Source organism: Plecotus auritus (assembly GCF_963455305.1).
Source record: "Plecotus auritus genome assembly, chromosome: 5".
Classification (NCBI taxonomy): domain Eukaryota; kingdom Metazoa; phylum Chordata; class Mammalia; order Chiroptera; family Vespertilionidae; genus Plecotus; species Plecotus auritus.
Window position 1 is genome coordinate 109,583,748 of NC_137776.1, and position 24,697 is coordinate 109,608,444.

The 24,697-nt window shown below is 40.6% G+C and overlaps 1 protein-coding gene across 5 annotated transcripts in view; it reads right to left on the minus strand.

Annotated features, from left to right (window-relative positions):
- AOPEP (aminopeptidase O (putative)) overlaps positions 1–24,697 on the minus strand; it is a 356,743-nt gene that overhangs the window by 288,314 nt on the left and 43,732 nt on the right. For 4 of the 5 annotated variants that reach the window (XM_080670039.1, XM_080670043.1, XM_080670040.1 and 1 more), the window contains exons 1-2: positions 19,806–20,706; positions 6,574–6,740 (exon numbers count right to left, since the gene is read on the minus strand). In XM_080670039.1, the coding sequence (XP_080526165.1) occupies positions 6,574–6,740; positions 19,806–20,599 (961 nt within the window). In that variant the 5' untranslated portion in view covers positions 20,600–20,706. Of the gene's footprint in view, positions 1–6,573; positions 6,741–19,805; positions 20,707–24,697 lie in introns of those variants that run through there. The other variant, XM_080670042.1, reaches the window with a different exon arrangement.

Genomic DNA, 24,697 nt, shown 5'->3' on the forward strand with positions numbered 1-24,697 from the left:
TTGAGCTGTTTAGATTCTTCCTGATTGAGTTTTGGAAGGTTATATTTTTCTAGGAATATGTCCATTTCCTCCAGGTTGTCCAGTTTGTTGGAATAGAGTTATTCATAGTATTTTTTAACAATCCTTTGTATTTCGGCGGGATCTGTTGTTATTTCACCTCTTTCATTTCTGATTTTGTTTATTTGGGTCCTCTCTCTTTGCTTCTTGGTGAGCCTGGCTAGAGGTTCATCAATCTTGTTTATCCTTTCAAAGAACCAGCTCTTGGTTTTGTTGACCTTTTGTATTGTTTCTTTGTTCTCTATGTCGTTTATCTCTGCTCTGATCTTTATTATTTCCTTCCTTCTGCTTACACTGGGCTTTTCTTGTTGCTCTTTTTCTAACTCTTTGAGTTGTTGGGTTAGGTAATTTATTACCATTGTTTCTTGTTTTTTGCAGTAGGCTTGTAGAGCTATGAACTTCCCTCTCAAGACTGCTTTTGCTGTGTCCCATAGATTTTGGATTGTAGTGTTTTCATTGTCATTTGTTGCCATGATGTTTTTTATTTGAAGGGGTCAGATGACTTTTTTTCTGTAAAGGACCCAGTTAGTAAATATTCTAAGCTTTTTGGGCCATGCAGGCTTTGTTTCAAGTGTTCGGCTCTGCCATTGCAGCACCAAAGTAGCCATAGACAAGGGCCGTGTTCCAATCAAACTTTATGTCTAAAAACAGGCAGCGGGCTGGATTTGGCCAGTTAATTGGATTATCCAGATATAACCGAGTATTGCCAACCAATCTGAGAGTTCACGCATGCATGCGTGCTGTGACGGCGCGGGGACAGGCGTACCGTGTTAATTACTGAGAGCTAATGAGAAGAGAACCTCAGGATGATGCTTTTCATGAGTGCAGGCTGTGACCTCGCCGCATGCTGTGCAAGCAAAAGCTTTCCCTCCCTGGAAGGAACATGGTGGAGAGCAGACCGTCACGTGGCTCACGGCACGGCAATCTCCAAAGAACCCTCACGGGGCACACTCACACTGCCAGGGGCAAGACATTACAACAAAATATTAACCTTTGCGTTAAACTTAAGTTGTTTATCTGAATTTTGCTGATTTAATAACTTGGTCTGTGCTTAACTTACAATTTTATTTTGGCTTTATAGATGTGTAAGAGTTATAAGCATACAGAATTTATATCTAATCTTAACACTCATAGTTTTAAAATATAATTCTAATACAAATAATTTCAGCCAACCATGGTGAATCATGAGATTTTTTTCCCCTCTAAAAAGAAAAATAATGCTCAAGTTTCAGAAACACTGCCCAACACGAGCCTTTCTGTTTGAACTGCAGGGCCAAACCGTGAATGAGAAAATATGCAGGCTTGATTAGATGGGGGGCAGGGAGAGCCACCCCGCATCGCATCGTGGGGTGTGGTGACTGCAGGTCAACCTCTAGAGGCAGCCATGGAGGTGGCCAGGTATCAAGACCGGCTTGACACTGCAGTGTTCCAGATACTCAATCAATCTCAGCACATCCGGGAACCACAGAGGGAGGGTGGAGAAAGCCTGTGTGAATCCAGCAGAACTTCACTAGGCAATTGCCAGCAAGACGCTGCAGCCTACATCAGTAACCTCTCACTTGTTGAACAGAGAGAGTTTCAGACAGGACACATGGAAAGTGAACGGAGCGCAGGGAAACTCATAGACTGTGTTCTGTGTGTGGGTACACACCAATGAGGAGAGCCATGAGCATTATGGGAAGAAATACTGCAAAATAAAGGTAAAAGAAAACATCATTCGAAGGACTCAGAAGAAGAACAAGCCTCAGAAATGAATTTACTGCAGAAACCAAAAGCAGTTTAGGAAACTGGCATTCCCATTATGATACAGGAAGATATAACTTCTACGAAAATATATTAAAAAGTATGAGAAGATAACAGGCTGAAACAGTATAAGAGAGTGATTTCAAAAGATAGCAGATCAAAAAAATAAGGAAGGATTATAAGGAAACTTAAATAACAATTTAAATCTATAATGGAATTACTAAAGAACAAAATGTTTCTATGGAAAAGCAGTGGTGTAGAGTGTAAATGAAAGGGCAAGCTACACCAACTGGGAGAATATATTTGCAATACATATATCTGATAAAAGGCTTATACCTAGAATATACAAAGCATTCTTTCAAACTACTAATAAAACAACCAAAAACCTCACATTAAATAAATGGGCAAACAACTTGAAGAGATGCTTTTCAAAGGAAGATATAAGAAAGCACAATAAGTATGAAAAGTTGCTCACGATCACTTGTCCTCAGAGAAAGGCAAATTAAAACCACAACAGGCTAGCACTGGACACCCAGTTGGAAGGTTGACAATACCAGTGTTTGCAAGGATGCCCAGCAATGGTATGGAGTGGCGCAGGGGAGGTTCTGATATATTACTGGTAGAATACAAAATGATACAATCACTTTGGAAATACTTTGGCAGATACTTACAAAGTTAAACATGCATTTTATAGGATCCAGCAATTCCACTCTTAGGTATTTACCCAAGAGAAATGAAAACCTATATCCTCAAAAAGACTTGTACACAAATGTTCACAGCATTATTTATCATGATGGCTAAAAACAATTCAAATGTCCATAAACAGGTGAAAGGATAAACAAACTGTGGTTATTTCATATAATGGACTACTATTCACTGATTTTAAGAAATAACAAACTATTAACACTCACATAAAATGGGTGGCTTTTCCAAACATTATGCTGAGCAAATGAAGCCAGACACAAAAGAGCACACATGGAATGACTCCATTTACATGAATCTTTGGCAGAGGCAAAACTAATCTACAAACACGGAAATCGGGTCAGTGGTTGACAGGAGTGGGGTTTGGAGGAATGACTTAAGGAGAGATGGGAGTAAGGGGAGTCCTAGGGTAAAGGAAATGTTCTACATCTTCATAGGAGTGCTGATTAAATAAATTGGTGTATTTTTCAAACTTCATTAAACAAGACAAATTGTGTATATTTTATTACACGCAAATTATCTATATAAAACCCTAATATGCAAATCGACCAAACAGCGGAACAACTGGTCACTATGACGCTCACTGACCACCAGGGAGCAGACACTCAACACAGGAGCTGCCCCCAGCTTACAGGCCCCGACTGGCAGTGGCAGTGGGGGGCGGGGCCAGCGAGCAGGCGGCATCAGGCCAGCCAAGGTGGGTGCGAGCAGGCCCCGCCCCATCACCCCACTGGTCGCCACACAGATCGGCCCTGATCAGCCCTGATCGCCAGCCAGGCCTAGGGACCTTACCTATGCACGAATTTTGCACACTGGGCCTCTAGTACTTTAATAAAGTTGATTAAAGTCAAAGGTACCCATAACTAGCTTCTTTCTAGAAAGCTGTAAATTACATAAATAAAAATAATTTTATGAGGAAATTCCTCTAGGCAGGAAAATCAGACTTTCAAGGAACTTTTTAAAAATTGATATCAGATTTGCTAAGTAAGGCATGATAATGAAAATGTTTATAGTTGTTTAAGAGAGAAAAGAAGTCCTAAAAATTTTATACCTAGCCAAGGATTGTTCATAAGTGAATAGAACTAAAAGCCAACCTAAATATGGGATGGCTCATAAAATATACCACACATCCACCCTTCTAGAAAATAAATATTGAAACAATTTCCCAAGTGCCTGAGAAATTATTCAAATTTAAAAGCTCAAGGATAAAGACAGTATAAATACTTATTACAAATATGATTTGAAACTAGACGAAGATGTAAAAAAAAAAATTGTAACTTATAGAAGAGAAGATATAATACAAAAACAAAATATAGAGACAAGCCTGTCCAGTGTGTCTCAGTGGTTGAGCATCGACCTATGAACCAGGAGGTCATGGTTCAATTCCTGGTCAGGGCACATGCCCGGGTTGAGGACTGGATCCCCACTAGGAGGCAGCCAATCAATGATTCTCTCATCATTGATGTTTCTATCTCTCTCTCACTCTCTCTTCCTCTCTCTGAAATCAAGAAAAACATATTTTAAAAAATATAGATAGATAATATGAGTTCTAAACCCCAACTGTATTTACCAAAACTAGGGAATGTGGGTGAGGGAAGATGATAGAAGTAAATGCCCATTTACACTGAGTGGCCAGATTATTATGATCTCTGAACGCATAATAATCTGGCCACTCAGTGTATTTGTATCTCAAATGGGTACCAAAAGTATTCTAGACTTTTGCTGGAGATCAACCACCTATTTGCCCTGAGCTTTCCATCAGCCAGTGCAAATGGGAAAACTGATCAGGTGCATGATTTACAGTATCTTTGATATCAAATAAATGAGGTACTCAAGAGAAGTACACTGAGTGGCCAGATTATTATGTGTTCAGAAATCATAATGATCTGGCCACTCAGTGTAGTTCCTTATTTGATAGAGTGAAGTCAAGAGCTATTGGTTCACTCAACTGTAAAAGATCCATTTATGAACTATTTTATAGTCATAAAAATAATGAGAAAGCTCTTAATGCTCAGATATGAAATTATCTGTAAAACAAATTTATTCTAAAGGGTGAGGTACAAAACAAACATATGTGCAGCATGCTATGATCTGTGCAACAAGTGGAACAAACATCTTAAACAAAGGAAACTGGTGACTTTGGTTACCTTGGGGAAGGGTTACTGGGTAGCTGGGAATTAGGAGTAAAAAGGAAATTTTATTGCAATTTTTTATCCTTTGTTCATTTGTAAATGAACCATATAAATGTGACCTATCTTTTTTTTTTTAATGTATTATTTGTCTTATTTTCACTTTGAGAATCAAGTAAATTCTCATTGAAGACTCTAGTACGTGTAAAATCTAGTTTATGATAAAGGAGACATCACAAGTTAGAAAAGATTCAATAAATTATCTTAGAGCAACTTGTTTCCTATTTGGAAAAAAAAATGTAGTCCTCATTTCACAATCCTGACTAGAATAAACTACAAACAGATTGAAGACATAATGAAAATTTTAAATTAAATAAAAATATTAAAACAAAACAGATGAATCTCAGATCAAATAAAGAAAGACCTTCAAAGGATAATTAGACAGATTTCACTAAATAAAAATTAAAATCTCCAATAGATCAGAAACACAGTATAAAATTAAAAGGCATATTAAAACTGGGAAAAGTACTTTTAATAAATACAATAAGATAAATATTTTTATATTTTAAAGAGCCAATCAAATTAAAAGACAAAACAAACTTTTGAAAACCTCACTGAAGCCTCACTGTAAAAATGAGCAAAGGAAATAAAAAGTCAGGAAATGAAGATGGAAGATGGTTAAGAAAAATATAAGGATATGTAAAACCCCATTGATAATCGAAGTAATCTAAGTTAAAGACAGACCTTTTCTGCCTAGAAAATGGGTGAAATTCCTGGGAAATGGGGACCCTATAACTACTGATGGGTATGAAAATGTATTATTGGTACAAATGTAAATTGGCACAGCCTTTCTGGGAAACAACTTGAAATATGTACCAACAGCCTTATCCACGCTAAAAACTTTTGACTCAGTAATTCTAATTTTATACTAAATGCCTCCTCAGGAATTTCATGCAACTTTATTTATAACAGGAAAAAACCTGAAAATAATAAAAATGTCTAATTATAAAAAATGTTAAAATATGATATATTCATACAATAAAATATTACGCAGACATTAAAATTATAGTTTTAAAAAATACTTAATGACCTGGGAAACGTTCAAAATACACCATAAGTAAAAAAAACTGTTATGTGCTGTGTGGCGATTTTGAAATGACAATATGTACCATCTGTGTAGATTTTAAATACTGGAAGGAAATGAAACAAAATGTTGGCAATCACTTTCTCTAAAATTATTTAATTTTATTACTTTTAATTTCCTGTAAAATTTAAAGTTTCTATAGGTATGTGAGAGACACCATATTTAAAATGAAGAAATGTTACAATTATAAAAATTTCACCTGGCATCAAAATGCTTAGGCTCTCAACTGAGTTAATTATTGCAATAAGCAAATAATTCCCAGACAGAGCCTTGATCTGCATTAGCACTCGCCTTCCATCTTTTACACTTTGGTTCAGAACTCTGAGGTAACGGTGTTTAGAACAGAGCTGGACTCGAACAGCTCTGGTGGGCCCACCAACAGCAGCACTATCACTCGGCGTAATGAACCCCCTGTGCAATGAACCCCCTGTGCAGGCTCATGACCCAACCACAGACAACTCAACTGTAAGTAACGGTGTTTCCATGACACACTTGCCTGTCCAGAAAGTCTTCAACCAAGACCACCCACTTATGGCCCACAAACCACCAGGGCAAAGCAACCGCTGAAATACTCTAGGAATTGATAAATCTGGCATGAAGAGCCCCACATGCCTGCCCAGGCTCCCCACAGGCTCCGCCTCCTCCCTGCTGTTTTCTCTGGCAGGGTGTTTTCTAGCATGTTCATTCCAACCCAACTAATAAAGGAGTTCTTTAAAGTTGCGAAAAACAGCACGTCTCGGGTTCCTGGGTCCAGCATGTGTGCAATACAGAAACAAGCACAGAACACATGTACAGTACCTTCCCGAAGCTGTGTTGGCTTGGCAGAATTTTCCCCACTCATTAAAACAACAAAAGATGCAGCTGCTCGGACTGTGGCCTGCCATGTTGACATGGCAACGGGGGGCTCCTGGCATGGAAAAAGGGCCCTGTTGTTTATGGGCGATCCCATAGTATAAACACATGGCCTGCAAAAGAAAGACAAAGAAACAAAAGGGGAGAATCTTTAAAGTAAGTTGTCACTTTTCTCATCTCCATAGTAGAGAAGGTAAGTTGAACTTTCAAAGAAAAAACATTTGAGGCTTTGTAGTTGACTAGTTTCAAAGCATTTTGAACTGAAACTGCCAAGGGAGGGCTAAGTGATAATTTCTCCCAAACGAATTACTTAAATATGTAAAGAAAGTTGTTTTTTAAGGGAAAAACATTTTTTTTTGGTTAAAGTTTTAAACACTAGACTTCCAAGTTAAAATCTGTATTACCCTTGCCCCTCCCCTTAGGCTAATCTTATGCCTTTAAAAGAAAAAAGTTTTAGAGACATTTTTACAAAACTTGGAAAATATTCTGGGACAGAAAATATGTTTGGAGATCACTGAGATATTAATGTTTGGAAAAACAAGCTGGTGGTCTCAAATCCAGTGCTGGTGGGCAGATATCCCAATCCTGGAAATCACCATCTCAAATGGAGCCCTTGTGGGAATCCTTGTGTGGAGGCCAAGAACAGGGGTAAACAGGACTATAGGTCACAACTACCAGGAAGGCCAAGTATAGTCATTACCAAAGCAAATTTGGGAAACCAATGGCATGACATTAGGGCTCATTCTGTTGAAACTAAAATATACACACCCACGGGCACCAAGAACAATGTCTTCCATGATTGAGTCACTGCTGGCAGAGATGGAAAAGATTGATGTGATCAAAGGAAAGGATTCTTTTGACACCACTGTTTAGAAAGCACAAAACTTACCATCAGGAAAGTGTCTCAGGAAAATGTATCCACTTTTTTGCTTCACTATGATGAACATGTATTGTGTCCCTAAAATGTGCAAGAGCTCACAGAATGATGGTCCCACTCTATCAGTCAGGGTACAGCCAAGAAAAGAGAGAACAGTCCAGGTCTTGACAAACAGATATAATTTAATACAGGGAATTGGTTATACTAATGCTAGAAGAGTGGAGAAGCCAAACAGGGACAGTGAGGCAACCCAGAGATTAAGCAGGGCAGTAAGTAGCTGTGGCTCCTTGGGTTGGAGAAGCTGATGTTTCTAGATGTTGCTGGGTCATCTGGCAGAAGTCAGAGTCACAGTGGAGACTGTCCAATGGGTGCTGGGACCAGAGGAGGCTTGGTCACTGTTGGAGATGCCAAAGGAAACAGGGAAGGGAGAAGAAATGTTTCTCGCCAACTCCTGCTCTTAAATTTTTCCACCAGTGCCATCCCCAACCCTCCCAAATTGGTCAGACCTACCAGGAAATAGAAGATGAGGGAGCCTAGGTAGTGAGGTGCCTGGTCATTCAGAAAAGGTCACAATAAGAGCAGAAAATGAACGGTAGGGCAGATAGGCAGGTACGGTCTCCCTTCCTATAAGTGTCCATGATAACTCACAAGCTTGACAAGTAGTAGGGAAAAGATCAGAATTTAGAAAATTTTAGTCCTTCCTGGGTTTCCAACTTATTAAATGACTATGGGTAAGTCTCTTGACCTGAATCACATGTAAAATGGGGATGGGACACAGGTTGGTGACTTCTATTGTCTGTTCTGGTCCATAAATCTATGATTCTGTATTCCAAGTTTATAGATCCAAGAACAAAATTTCATGGAAGACCCAGAATCTCCCATCAGTTTCAACAAGCCTTAGTTAACTGTCCCACCTCAGGCTGTTTGAGGAAGCCTGCCAGAGCTGTCTCCTCCCAGGCAGAGCTGGTGGTGGTGGGTATGTGGTGAGAGGTATGCTATAGCAGCTCAAATAACTCAGCTAGGTTGGGTCAAGCATGCCTATTTCTAATAATTCTACCTATTAAGTGTTTTGTTTTTCCCCCAAAAGCCCATCTTAGAGAAGGTCCCCAAAAGGAAAAGTGAGTGTTGTCAGTGGAAACAAGGTGTATTCCCAGTAGCCAAATGGTAGGCATTAACTCTTGCCTCCTCAGACAATGGCAGACCTTGAGATCAAAGCTTGCTTTCTCATTGAAGCAGAATGGACCCCACAGTTTTTCTCAGTTCAAGAGCTATCAGAAGCCACTTCCAATCTAAGTAGACTTAATGGAGGTAAAGTTAGTAATGATGCTCACAGGGAAATGGCAGGCCCTTGCTTACCGCTCTCCTAAGGCTTTTTCTGCCTCATGCAAAGGGGGTGTTGTCCTTATTATGGTCTTAAGTCCTAGGGTGCTCAGGCTAAGTCTAAAAGTATCTATACTCTCTTGCTGTTGTGCTCAGCACCTTATTTCCCTAGGATGACTCTGATGTTACAGGTCTCCCTTTATCTGTATAGGAAACAAATCCTCCCCAAAATATTAGCTTGCCAAAAGGTTTATTTTCCTTTCCCTATATTGGCTGGGTTGGAGGCCATGCTAGTATATTAATATGCATTTCACCTGTGTCCTTAGGCATGCATCCCCAAGACTTCCCCATCAGCTTCCACACCTCTTCCCAGAATAAGCAATCAGCTTTAAGATGAAGCCATACCTGAGAAACACCACAGAAGAAGAATCAGAAGGACTTAGTCATTTGCTGAAGAAGAGGGAAAAGGAAAGAAAGGCCTCTCTGAGGAAGCCAGCTTCCAAGTTGGTCCCCAATGGCCCCTACCTCCTTATATTCACATCCTTGTGTAGTCCCTTCACATGCTGTACGAGGGTTAGTCTGTATCACTTGTGAGATTAGGTTATTTGAAAATCTGTGACTTCCATTTTAGTGGTTCTTTTCCCTCTGTATCTCTTTCTCTTCATCACTGACTCTGGGGGAAATCCAGCTGCCATGGCAGGAGGACACACTGGGAGCCTATGGAGGGCCCATGTGGGAGAAATGGAGACCTCTGCCCACAGTCAGCAAGGACATGCAGGCTGGCAACAGCCAGGCCTGTGATTTTGGAAGAGGACCATCCAGCTCCGGTCAAGCCTTGAAATGCTTGCACCTCAGCAGAATGCAACCTTGTAAGAGATAATGGGCCACAACCACCAAGCTAGGCTGCCCCTGGATTCCTGAGAACTGTGAAATAGTAGTAAATATCTATTCTTTTAAACGGTTAAGTCTAGAAATAGATAACAGAATTTTCTCAGGTTTCTAGCTCAAGTGATAAAATAAGTCATGAAGTTATTAAACAAGAAAGGAAACTCAGGACCACAAGCAAAGTCACAAGAAGGGTCAGGGAGAAGAGTTCCTACCTGTGTATTCTATATATATAAAAGGCTAAGCAACCATCTGACCGGCCAACCAGTAGCTATGACACACAATGACCACCAGGGGGCAGATGCTTCGACCAGTAGCTATGACATGCACTGACCACCAGGGGGCAGACGCTCAACGCAGGAGCTGCTGAGCTGCGGTGACTTGGCAGCGGCAGTTCTCAGGTGACACACCCCGAACCAGAGAGAAGGGAGCCCAGTTCCGGGGTGCATCATCCGAGAACTGCACTCTCACAATCCAGGACCCCTCGGGGGATGTTGGAGAGCCAGTTTCGGCCCAAACCCCGCAGGCCAAGCCAAGGGACCCCACCTGCCACAGGGACCCTGCTCACTCCGCAGACGCCCTTCAACCGCGGGAGGTTGGCTCCAGGGTATGTCCGGCCCCTCTCGCCCAGTCCGCCCCACCAGCCACCTTCTAATTAATTTCCTTTCAATGTGCACAAATTCATGCACCAGGACACTAGTTTGCATATAAAAGGCTTTACACACCATATGGCTGAAGACATTTGTATGAAGGCAGAGAGAGTGACTTTCTAACCTCAAACAGCATAGTGTCCAACAATGGGACTGAGTGTCTGAAATCAGGCTGATCTCAGAAAGTTTAAGAATGATAATATTATAACATAGTGTTTTTTGTTACAGTCAGATTTGAGTCTGGGTGTCACACTCCAATAGGGAGGTAGGGATGGGGGAGAAAGCCTTCCATTGGCTGATTTTTTAAAAAGCACATTATCACCATCTTTTTCTCTATTATTAGAGAAATTCCTATTCTCTAATTCTCTATTTCCTAATTCCCTAATTCTCTATTATTTCCCCTTTAAAACTGTCTGCTTTAGGTATTTTGCTCTAGAGTTTTGTCCTGATTCCCCTGTCATCTCCTCAGGCTCTTTCTGCCACACTGTGCCTGGGCACCTGACTCTCCCACCAAGGGACTTGGCCAGACCCCCAGGAAGCTCTTACCTCCAACCTCCCCACTGTCCTCACCATTCTCTCTTCTTACCCTCCTCTTTACATGGCAGGGTATCCTTTCTGCAAAAGACTCTATGTTTTCTTTCTAGCTTCCCATTTGGTCTCCAGACCTGTAACTCTTAAATTGTGGATCAAGTCAGGTATATAAAAGCCACACCCATAAATATAATACTCAAACACTTTCTTATTGGAATGTGATCATAAATCAGCAAATAATCACAAGAGAGGCCCTAGGCATAATTTCTTGAAAATGCAGATTCCCCTTGTGCTCCCAGCTACTCCTTTCCTGGCCTTTCCTCTTTCTCAGTTGCACCTTCACTCCTCGCTTCCCAACATGCCCAAACCAAGTGCCAGTGACTTTATAACCAATGGCCCTTTGAGCTTTTCTAACTTGATATCTTTATGCACATAGTGCAAATATCAAACAATTTAGTTAAGTCACTAAGAGAAACAAGTCGTGAAATGGAATCAATGGAGCTAGAAACCATGGAGCCTATCAGTCGACTCTGGATCGACAAGTGAGTTGGACCACCAGGAATTGTTCATCAAGGTGACAGCACAAAGAGCACCCAAAAAGTTCAGAGGTACAGAAGCTGGAAGAAGACCAGAAATTCAAAACCAATCAGAGGAAACCATGTGGTATCTGGTGAACAGGAACAATATGCACATCCAGATTTCACATGTTACAGATGATTAGACAGTTGTTGGTATCTACACTCAAATGAACAACATTCAAAAGTTAATGTCTCTTTTGTAAGCTGTTTACAAAACTATCAAGAATCAGATTCAGCCCTAGCCAGTTTGGCTCAGTGGACAGAACGTCGGCCTGCAGACTGAAAGGTCCCAGGTTCGATTCTGGTCAAGGGCACATACCATTGTTGCAGGCTCCTCCCCGGCCTGGAACCTAGTCAGGGCGCTCGCAGGAGGCAACCAATTGATGTGTCTCTCTCACATCAATGTTTCTCTCTATCTTTCCCTCTCTCTCCCACTCTCTCTAAAAATCAATGAAAGATATCTTTGGGTGAGCATTAAAAAAAAAAAATCAGATTCATTTTTAAATAAAAATTCAAAGTGTGTTTCTAAGCCAATGAATACTAAGTTATTTAAATGTGTCTGACTCAGGACTTACCTTTTAAACATGACACCAAATTCACTCATTTTTATGCTAGAAACAAAAACTGAGGGTTAAAATTCTCCTCTGCATAGTGACTTAAGGGTAAAGAGGGCTCCCCTCATGTACGCATTAAATGAAAACTATATGGAGAGCTGGTTCCTACCCTCCACACCTCAAGAGGGGAAGAACATCTATGTGCATTTATAAACATGCTCCACAGTTATCTGGATGTGTGATCACTGAAATAAATGCAGCTGTGTTTATTCAATGTGCACAGCACAGCCTTGCACCTCGGCCATGTTGCTAAAACTTGCCAGTTGGAAATTCTCTGATGCTCATAACTTCATTATTTCCAGACTGGATAATTCCTTCCAGCACGCAAAGGAAAACTCCCACATCACGGCTCATGGGAGACTCCTGGGGGAGCCCAGTTAACTGCCCAGGAGCTGTGGGAGTGGGAAGAGGACACTGAAAATAAAAAAAAAAACACAGGATAATAAAGGGGTTGAGAGGCAGGCCCATGACTTGCTGCCATTAAAGAAGGAAAGTGAGGAAGAACCTGTCGGAATAACAATTGCCTCAGCTTGTTACATGTTTGTGTGTTTGCATGTAAGGACGAGACACACTATGTTGCTTTGATCTGAATGTGTTCCCCTCAGTTCTAATGTTGGAATCCTAATGCCCAATGTGATGGTATTAGGAGGTGGGGCCTTTGGAAGATGCTTAGGTCCTGTGGCAGAGTGCTCATTAGTGAGATTAGTGCCTGTATAAAGGTGGCTGACAGAACTCCCCAGCCTCTCCCACCCTGTGAGGACATGGCCAGAAGTCAGCAGTCCACAAACCAGAAGTGGGCCCCCACAGACGCCAACCATGCTGGCAACCAGATCTCAGACTTCCAGACTGCAGGACTGTGAATAAATCTGTTTATAAACCACCCAGTCTGTGGTATTTTGTCATAGTAGCCTGAGCAGACTGAGACCTATGCCATCTATGGAAAACACACACACACACACACACACACACACACACACACACAAAAAAAAAAAAAAAAAAAAAAAAAAACTTGTAGGGGATTGATTCAAACCATGTATTTCCTTTCTCTTCAGTTGACTACTGTATGCATTTGTCTTTTTGCAGTTGTGGTAAAAAGGGGACTATTTTTAGTTTTAAAAATGTTTCAAGTTCCATTACTGTCCATAAAATCACCCATTTTCAGACTTAGTTATCACTATTCAGCGACTGGGGGGCAGGCTGCTCAAGTGAAGCAGGTAGGAGGTGAGGGGTTCCCAGTTGCCTGGGTGTGAAATGATGGGGTGTTTTTCCCACAGTGAGGCACTGATCGGGTCACTGGAGGCCAGGGGGCCGCAGATGTGACAGCTCAGAGGGTCACATTCTTATATAGGCTTCCTCAGGTCTCCACCAATTCCTCTCCATCTGTTCTCCTTCCTGCATCTGACCTTTTATATGACTCCCTGATCTCATTAAACCCATTACAGTCTCCACTGCAGGTGAGCAACCCTATTACCTTCTTGTGCCACAAAAACCAAGAGCCAGACTACCCAAACAGGAAGAGTAAAGTATGACTCTCTCCTGTGTGCGCACACACACATGCATGAACACACACATGTGTGCACAAATCCTTCCTTATATCATTCTACTTCATGGCACAATTACCAAAACCAGTATTCATCAATCATACTGAACGTATGGCAGGTCAAAGAAGAATGCTGCTTTGACTCGGATTTTCTGTATAGTCAAACTGGACTGGACTGAATAAAAGTAGCTTTGAGTCAGAAATTGACCACTTTTCACCAGAGTTGTTTTGGATGCAAAATAGGCAAGCTGCTTATAAAAGCAAAGACAGCATTTTTCATCTGGAAGTCCCTTGTAAATATAGAATTTTACATCTGGAAATTATTTGGAGATCCTCAGATGGAGCCTTCTCGTCTTATTCATGAGAATTAAGTTTCAGAGAAGTAAAATGACTTATTGAAGTCACACAGCTAGTTGGCGGCATGGCTCTGAGGAGTACTCAGGTCTTGGGGCTCTCACCTTCTAGTTCTTTTTGACATATTATACTTTTGGTTATAGTTTGTTGTGTTTTGTTATTTTCTGTTGACGTTGGTTATTCTTTTTGTTGTTGCTGCTATTTGGTTGGTCATTTTGGTCACTTGTTTAAGACAGTCTATTGTCTTTTCTCCCATGACTCGATGGGATTCTGTGAAACAGAGGTGGTTCTATGTGCAGCAAGGGGAGAAAGAGGCTGAAGTAGAACCCTTGCAGACCTTCCCAGGTTTGGAATTTTTGATTCCTCTTTTGCAGTTATACAATGATATTATATAATTAATATGTATTTCCAGTTCAGTTCTCATGAATTTTGTATAGGTTTCTGGAAGCAAATAAAAAAAATTAATTGTAGAAATATTCCTTGTAGATTTTAGAATCTCTTCTGAAGATCTCCTGCTCATTCTTCTAATTTTAAAACTTTCCTTTATAGTGAGATCTAAAACAGTAAAACTATTTTAGTGGGGGAGAAAACATGTTTTAACATCTGGTTTTGATGTCAAACTAAAAATACTCCAAAGGTTTACATCTTTCTTGGTCCAATAGCTGAGCAATAAATATAATAGGAAAAAAAATCACTCTCCTTTGTATTTTGCCAACTTCATACCGGTCTTGTCTAAAACAAAGAAACATTATAGTGATTTAGAAAATTTAAAATTTTAATATTACTTTAAATTACAATGTATTTTCCTGATCAGTTCATCTTTAACAATGATCCAAATAATTATAGTTTTAAAAATAAATTTGCTACATTTAACTGAATTTTCTCCCCCTCCCCCCACTCAACTCATGGCCAGTGATGTCATCAGCTCAAGCCCAGATCTCCTAGACCACTTGGCTGGTTCCACAAACTATTTCAATGACGCTAACGGAAAAGGGAGTGGGTTACCAGAGAGAATGCTTTGGTTTTAACTAACATTTCATTCAGTGGAATGGAAAAAAAAATGTAGGAAAATGCAGAAAGTACATAAACTTTGAATAAAGATTACCATCTTTAAAAGCTGTTTTTTTTATGTCTAAGAACCTAGAATAAAAAAGATATTAAGTCCCCTTCTTTCTAACTTAGCAAGAGCACCTTTACACATTCTTGACCCTGTCTCTGTTCTCAAATAGTTCTTCAGAATATTTTTAAAGGGTACAGACACAAAGTAAACATTGTTTCCAAGATCCAAATTCTATCAGATTATTGTATGTGTTTGCTTCGGTCATTTTTTAATGTCAGCTAAAAGCCGTATCTGAATGATGGACACAAGAAAGAGCATTTCAGTTCAAGCACTGCCACAACCCCAAATGGATAAACCAAAGTAGGAAAATGTAGCTTTTATACTTCCAGATATTTTATTGACAAAGATTGGAAGGAACACAACTTTTATAGCTTCAAATGTATTTTTAGTTCTCCAGAGAACACTGACACTTGGTAGAAACTGGAGGACAGCCCTTACAAAAGGGGGATTTCAGGGTGGAAAGATGATAACTTCTTTCCAAATTTGAAGTTTATTTTGTTTAACAAACTTTTTATTTTGGAACAGTTTTACATTTTTTTACTAGTAAGTGCAAAAATACACAGAGTTCTCATATACCCCATACCCAGTTTTCCCTATTATTAACATCTTATACTACTAGTATGTTACATTTGTCACAGGTGATGAGCTAATACTGACACATTATTATTAGCTAAATTTTATTCAGATTTTGTTTTTCTCTAATGTCCTTTTTCTGTTCAAGGATACTACATTACCTTTAATCATCATATTTCCTTAGGTCCGTGGTCAGCAAACTGTGGCTCGTGAGCCACATGCAACTCTTTGGCCCCTTGAGTGTGGCTCTTCCACAAAATACCACGGCCTGGGCGAGTCTATTTTGAAGAAGTGGCGTTAGAAGAAGTTTAAGTTTAAAAAATTTGGCTCTCAAAAGAAATTTCAATCGTTGTACTGTTGATATTTGGCTCTGTTGACTAATGAGTTTGCCGACCACTGCCTTAGGTGATGGGTTTCTTAAGACTTTATGTTGACCTTGAGTTTAAGGAGTACTGGTAAGGTATTTTGTTGAATGTCCCGCCATTGGGATTTATCTGATGTTTTCCTCTTGGTTAGATTGGGGTTATGGCGTTAGGGGAAGAAGATCACAATGCTGCCATTCTCATCACATCACACCAAGGGTACATCAACATTACTTATCACTGTTGATGTTACCCTTGATCTCCTCGCTGCGGTGTTGTTTGTCAAGTTTCTCCAATGTAAAATTGCACACACACACACCGCTCTCCATACCGTCCTCTTAGGAAAGAAGTCACTATGTGTAGGCCATACTTAAGGAGAGAGGAGTGATGCCCCACTTCCTTGAAGACAGAGTATCTACAGGACTTTTACTTCTTCTGCACCATGGATTTGTCCATTCTCTTCCATTTGTTTATTTAGTCAAATATTTTATCAGCATGGGCTCAGATATTTATTTTATACTTTGCAATATTATCCAAAGCTATTTTCTTTACTTTGTTGTCCAGCTTTGGCCATTAGGAGTTCTTTCACATGGCTCCCTGGACCTTTGACATGCACCCAAGTTGCAGGTTGTAGCTGTTGTTTGAGCATTTCCTTATTTTCTGGCACTACAAGATGCTCCAGGCTCATCTTGTGTATTTCTTGTCCCAGTCCTACCTATTTCTCCAAGAAGCCCTGATTCCTTTATTGGAGAATGGCCTTAGAAACCAAGACCAGGAATCTAGTGTATGTTCATGCTCCTAACTTTTTTAGCTGACAAGCAAGGAAATACGTGTGTATGCTAACCCTTGGAAACACCATCTCTATACTTATTTCCATGTGCAACCATCCATATCTATATTAAATATGAGTTCATAGTGATGTCTCTAGTTCTAATCCATTTCCACATGCATTTTTCTAGCCACTTCCCCTTCCTCATCTGTAACCTTGCACTTCAACAGTGAGAAAGCTGGCTCCCACCATCTGCCATTCATTTACTTAATTGTTCAATTCTAGCATACATGTATAGTGATAGCAAAATTGTTAAACTGTAGACCCATGGGAAACAACTTTACCAACTGTGGTATTATGTACAGTTTCCTTTGCCTTTAGTTTTATAGATTCCACACGTTTCCAATGTTATTTAGGTCAGTATCCTTTATCCCTACCCCCTTCAGTGAGGTTGTTTCACACATTTACATATAATTAGATTGTTTTGTCACATTTTGTATTCCACCCTGGGTTCCTCTGACCTCCTAAGTGATTATTTATTTATACAGAATAAAACAACATGAGTTTATTCTGGACAAGGAGTGTGGTGGGGATAAGAAGAGGAGAAGCCACTGAAGAAACTTGAAGGGAAACAAACCAATTTAGAGGTTACCTAAGCTTCTGTCTAAAATAGGCTTAAAAGAGAAATTTATTGAAAATTACAATAATTCATTTATTTTTTAAATGTACTGAAATCTTTGCATACAGTAAGGGACATGGAAATGATCAAATGTAAGAAATGTAGCTCTTTTTTACAATTAGACATGGATTTTTCTAGGAGCTTTCAGTTACTTTATTCAATTTTCCTACTTGTAAAATGAGAATAAAAAGTTTCTCATCTAGGACTAAGAATTTATGGTAGGTACACTGACAGTATTCTGCATTCTAAGGTAAAAATGTAACAACTATTTACGTTTTAATTAAAGGAAATAAGCTCTACCCAGTTATATTTTTCACATAATTGTGAAATTTTATATTTTCACACAATTATATTCATAAAGCATTGCAACCCTGATAATTACTATTCACTCATATCACTAAGGAATTATTTCTGTCTAGCAATTAGAGATCCCTTGGGCATTTTAAAGTCCTAAAGTGTCATCCAAACAGTTATCAGTATATACCGAGATGTATTCTTAAGAATGTGGTAGAATTTACAAAGGTTTGGTGGCCATTCATGCAAGATAATCTTAAATAAAATCCCCCCAAAAAACAGTGGGAGAAAAAACATATTTTGAGGATTTTAAAAAAATACAAAACAACTTATTATCCTTGTACAACTGCATAAATGCCATTTCTGTACTAAAATATAACCACAAATTTCCAAGGATACAGTTTAAACTCTTGCTGTGATCATGCATTTTATTAAATTATCAGAATTTATCAAGAATCAATTCACCAAGTCAGCCTTTGCAGGAGCCAATTGTGCCCAAGGACCTCTTTAGTTTCTTTATGGAAACCAGCATTTATTCATTCCTAGTCAACACTTTACATGTAATGCAATTCACAAGTCTGCTCTCTTTGCAGTGAGCACTGAGAAGACAGACATGTTTGAGGCCATTATTAAGTATTTCTTCTGTCAACAGTTTCTTATTCCCCATTATTCAATTCCAAAAATAGTATCTGTGAATATAAAAACTACAATTTCCTAGTTAAGTATTCAAAGTCAATATAGTTAAATCTTATTGAAAACCCATCTTTAATAAGTTCAAAACAACTTTGAAGTCACAATAAGAACACCTGTTTCTTTCCCCTCCTAGTCTCCCAAGGATATCCAATAAGTTATTCTACAAATAAATCACTATGCTTTTGTACTGATGTAAGTTTGTATCAACCCTGCAATTTCCCAAAGGCTGCCTCAGACTCCAGCAGAAATAAGACAGGAAGTGAACTCATTCCAAGCGGGGGCAGGAGACAAGAGCGGGAGGTAAGATTAGAGGCAAGGAATGGGATAATTAGAGCTCAAAGTCAAACTGATGTTTTAAAAAATCTAAAAGGCTTTTTGGGGGGTGGTTGGAGAGAGATGGAAACAGTTTACCAAGACCACTGTCTACATGAAGGAAGTCCAACGCTACAAAAGAAGGCGCTTAAGCAAGCTCATAGAGATCAATGTTCCTCCAGCCTAGCTCTGCAGGAACTACCATATTGATTTGTAGTACATTAGCACAAAGAAATAGTTAAAATAATGAGGGCTCTATAAAGTTTGATTTTAAAATTCTCAAATTCTCAAAATCCTCAACAACTGTTGGAGGAAGGGCAGGAAGAAAAGAACAAATGGCTCCCTAAATACATGCCCTGGAAATCGATGCCTATCAGTTTCTTCTCCCCACACGAAAAACCAGGGTCTCTCTGGTATCAAATACTATGATTCATGGCCAAGGTGAGTGTGCACTGTCAGCAGAACTGTCACACCCTCACAAACAGACCGTTTGACGGCTTGGGAGGTTCGCATATAAAGTCCAGGGAGGCAGAGCTGCCAAGAGACAGGTGCCATAAGAAAGTCACAGAGCAGAGCAGGCTCTATTTGGAGGCACTTCACACTGACCCAGCTTGGCAGCAGTCCACTCCCTCAGGGGAATGAGGGAGCTCTGAGGAAGTCTGTACTCAGAGACACATACCCTCCCATCTACAGCACTGCAAGTGGCCAGCAGAGATCTTCACAGAGGGTGAGGCTCAGGATTTAATCATGAGGCTTGCTTTTAATTCTCCTAACTCAGAATTACAGGGACTTAATAAAGTCATCTCTTTACCCTGACTTAAGGGAAGTAATCCTATTAAGAGCTGAGCATGCTTAGGAATTTACCTGCTTCACTGTGGGTCTAAGGATTTGAGGCTGACTGGGTGATGCCACAGATGGAGAGGCAATCTTTGCAGAGTTGGTCCCCTGTCTGAGGGTATTCCTGCAAAGGCTCATCTCCCAGCGCATGAGATCAACAGGCAGGGGCTGCAGGGTGCCAGATACCTACCTGCCATTCTGGTCTGAGGTCCATGTAACTGATCGCCCCTGGGGTTTGGTTCTGTACCGTATCCTTATGGCGTGAGGAAAATCAGTAGCTGTCTGAGCCCCTGTCTTCCTGATCTGTAAGCTCCAAGTGTCAGTGTCAAACAGGAGTTCCCCACAGCCAGGAGCCTGGCTGCACCGAGCATAATAGTCTAACTGCTCCCTCCAACGATCGGCAGGCAGAGTCACAAGTTCACGTACAATCTGATTCCTGAGCTCAGAAACAACCGTGAGCTTGGGAGACCTTGTAAATTTTTCAATACCTGGCACAGCAGCAACATCCACCTCCTCAACCTTTAACACAGATAAATCACAGCAGTCCAACACTAGCAAAAAATTCTCACTCCCATGATTCCCTGTGTCACAGCAGTGCTTCGAGCTAGAAATCCCATAAGTCTGTTCCTGGTTGTCATGGTTACCATCTTTACCAGAAGTATCTCTTTCACCTTTACCACAAATTGCAAAATCACTGTATCCCATTTTAGACATGGAGGTCCTTGTATCTGCCACAGGAACATGGCAGGTTTCCGGCTTCCTAAATTTGCAGGCTTCATTTGACTCTGATCGGCAGGCTTCCTCAGTGGAACCACTCTTTTTCCTGGATCTGTTTCCAGACTCTAAGAAAAGCACTAAGGTGCCATCGATGATTTGACTTTCAAAATCCACATCTAAATCCAGTACATAGTGCTTCACAAGTATGTGGCTGGTGTTGGCCATGAGAGGCAGGTCATCTCGAGAAGGGTCCAGCTTTGTGTCCATGGTATAGGTTGTTGAGAGCTTTGTTAAACTCTCAGAAGGGGCTTCCTATCTGCCTTAATCATTCGGAATCGTAAATGGCTGTCTGTCCAAAAAAAAAAACCACACAAAACACTCTGATTCACAAATTATGGTTCCACAACCTTCAGTCCCCTGCCAAAGAAGAAAAACACAATTAGACAAAATTCCGAGACCCTAAATGCTCCTGCAGCCATTGTTCCTTCAAAATGACTACCTCCTTACATGATCCCCCAGTGTGGGAGAAGCTCATGGCAAGCAGGCAGATGAATCTTTGTGATTGGCATCAAAGAAAGCTGCATTATGGGTTTCTAAAAATCTTTCAATTACCAATGGAATGGAACGGGCTTCCACAAAGCCAGAAGAATCCTGCTCCAGACTTGAATAGCCCTTGTTTGGGAAAAGAGCAATTGTTATGCAAAAGCATAACTGAGCATCACTGTACCTCTTGTTTTAAAATATATTAAATGTATCATTTCTAATTTTGTGCATCAAAAGATAAGTGATTATTTCTCTGCTGTGGTTCTAACTAACAAATGTGAATGAAGGCTAAATGGCCTAATACATTTTATTCTTTGAGAGTAATAATTTAATACATATAATGCAACTCCAGGGATTAATGTACTTTTCACATTAGGACCGCTCTCATATCAGCACTTCCAGTAAATTACAGGAAAATGAGCCAATTTACCAGGAGTGCATTCTAAGTATTCCTCTGAGATTGTTCATGGAGATTTTTCAAATTTATAGTTAAATACTTAAGGTATATCATTACATCTTAATAGCTGAAAACCCATTAACATTCTGGATAATTGCCTTCTTGTGGCAAACAAAAGGTCTTCTCATTTGAAAAAAAAAAGTATGCAAATACCTATAAAAAAAGGAAGGAGAGAAATTAAAATGTAGAAACAGATGTTGCAATAAAATGCCCAAGTTCTTCATAAAAGTTCTGAATCAAAATGTATTCTTATTTTATAATAGCAATCCAGTTAAAAGAAAAATTTTTTGAAATTATTTCAGTTCCTGTTGTGTACCTAATTTGTTTCAGCATATGCTCTTTATTATTATACTTTTACCAAAAATGAAAAAGTAAGTAAAAACTCAAGCAGAGTAGGTATATTTAAAATAATTTTTGTGTTTATAAATATCAGGAGGTATTTTTTTTTATCAACTACAAAAATTACTTGCTTGACTTTTCAAGTAAAATTGAGCCTTGCCTTGTTTATTCTGTTTAACTCCTCCTCACTTCCCTTCTGACCTTCTTCATGCCTACTAGACTCTTATTTCCCTTCCCTCCAAAATCTCATTCTAACAATCAACGCCTTTGACTTTTCATTGTCCACCTCTCCACAGGATATTCCCTCATGAAAATCTCACCCAGCCTTAAAAGATCTGGCTTCCTGCAGCCTTGCACAATCTGTTTTTATGCTATTTTTCTGGTCATGGAGACCACACTTCTTTTGCATCCTTGACCTGTAGCCAAGGGCCTGCTCAACACAGTGGTCCCTGAAGAAGATACCACACCTCCTTGCTTTCTGGATTAAGCAATGTGCCATAACTGGAGTGCTCCTGGCTTCCACCTCCCATATCCACCTGCCAAATTCTATTCTCCCTCCACAACCAGTTCAAGTGTAATCCCCTCCCCAAATCCCACCCTGCTCCCTGCTATTTCTCTCCCCACCAAACTGTACATGTTAACACACATTTTGACTTTTAAGAGTAAGAGAAATTGAGAGAAATCAGAGATGCAAAGAAAAATCTGAGATTACTTCATGGGAAAGCTGGTACTTCCCTTGGTCCTAGAAAAGTCAATCGGCAAAGGAAGTAAGCCAGGGTATTTTTTCTTTTCTCCATGAAAGCGACTGAACTTGTGACCCAAAGAATAATAATCTATAATAATAAAAGCATAATATGCAAATCGACCGAACGGCCAAACAGCAGAACGACTGTCTGGACCACCACGCTATGACACGCAGTGGCGCCAGGCCAGCCAAGGCAGGTGCAATGTGATTGGTCGGGGGCCCCGCCATTGCCCCATGACTGCCCCACAGAGGGAGGCCCAGGTCACTGGCCAGCGGTGGCTCTGCCTTTGATCGCCCGGCAGAGGGAGGCCCAGGCTACCAGGCCGGTGATGCTGCGGTGGGTGGGCTGGGCCTCCCTCTGCAGGGCAATCGATCATGGGGCTCCCGGACTACAAGAGGACACAGGCCAGGCTGAGGGATTCCCTACTACCCCCCCCCCCCCCTCCGCCACACACACACAGTGCACCCGGCCTCTAGCCTTCAATAAAGCCATTAGCTATATTTATGTAATGAAAACACACGGATGTTAAAAAATTCATCCTGCTGGTATTTGGGGCTGCTACCATGTAGTATTTTGTTGACTGAGCTCTTTAAAAAATGTTCAATAAAATAAAAATCCTGAATACACACACACACACACACACACACACACACACAAAAGGAAAATCTGAATCAGCTGAGATAAGGGTTAACTTAGTAGCTATCTAAACTATCATATTTACAGAAGTAGAGTTTCACGTTTGTAATAATACTGACATAAACATAGATTGGCCAACCCTAACAGATTCCTTCATTTATTTCTGAAAATTAACATAACTTAAGAATAAAATATATTCCATAGAGCAGTTTTCACGACTTTGTCCCTAGTGGCAAGGAACAAGCCTACCTTTCATTCTATCTATCCATGCCTGTTAACATCATCTTATTTGCCATCCTAACTGGTAATCCTTTGGTCCTCTTCAGTGGATTCTTGATTACACTCCCCATAGATACAATTCTAAATCTTTTCTTCTTTTAATTTTCCAATTCCATGCCTGCTGAATCATTCTCAGATAATTATGTGGCCTCCTACTTGACTGAGATGATTTTGAATCTCTGAAGCTCCATCATGCCTCAAAGATCTCTAGTTCTGCACAGCTATTGTCTTCTTCTGATTCAGAGGAAACAAAAGCTCTTCTCACCAAAGCTAGTTCCCCTCCAAAGCTAGTTAGCCTCCCCTGGAATCCCAGCATTTGGGGTGTGAGAGGGCCAAATAAATAGCACTCTTCTTTGCCTTCTGAATTCTAATCATACTGAGAAATGAGATAAGGATATCCAGAGGGAGACCAAAATATCACCAGTTTTACTGATGAAGGCTAAACTAAATAATATGGTTTAGCGTGAGAGCCAAAGACACCTGAAAACCAAAGCCCCAAACTATAGATTTACCCATAGGGTCCTGGGCAATGCTGGCTCAGGTCAAAGCTCCCAGACAGGAGGTACCCTCTCAGTAAGACAGGGGTGGGAGAAGTAAAGAGAACAGCCCTCTGTGGTTAGGATTGATGTCCAGAAGCAAATTGAAGGAGCTGAGCAGAGCACACCCAGTTCCTTCTTCCCAAAATTACCAGAATGTCGCTCTATGTCCTTGCAGGTAGAAGTGACCTAAGTATGTTACAGTAATTAAGAAGAAAGGAAACATCAGATATGGGAAAGAAGTGTTCCCCCCAACATCACCCTCTCCCATGAATTTGGAATCTTGTTTCATTTGACATTTTTCTCTTGCCAACATTTTGTCCCTTTCCATGTCTCCATCCTGTTCCCAATGTTTCAACCACCCCAGGGCTGCCATCTTTAAAAACATACACTGCAATATCTATACTAATAAAAGGGCAATATGAAAATGGTCAGGACGCCTTCACACATAACAACCAATCAGCAGGAGGCTGCGTGAGCAGCAGGTGCAGGTGGGTGGGGACTTGCAGCATCAGGGACTTGCGTCACACCATCACAATTCATCACCAGAAGGCTGGGGCCCAGCAGAGGCCTTTGCGCAGCTCCGCCAAGGTATGGAGGCCTCCACGGGGCCCGGCCCAGGGGCAGGGCCCAGCAGCCCGGAGGAGCAGCCCAGCGGAGGGCTCCAAGCAGCGAGACCTGGGGGTGCCATGGCTCCACATGTCACCGAGGAGGGACCCATGGCTCCGGCCTACCTCTTTGGGGCAATTCATCAAGGAGCCCCGGGTGGGTAGGCAGGGCCTACCTCTTTGGGGCGATGGATCACAAGGCTCCAACACTGTGACAGGGC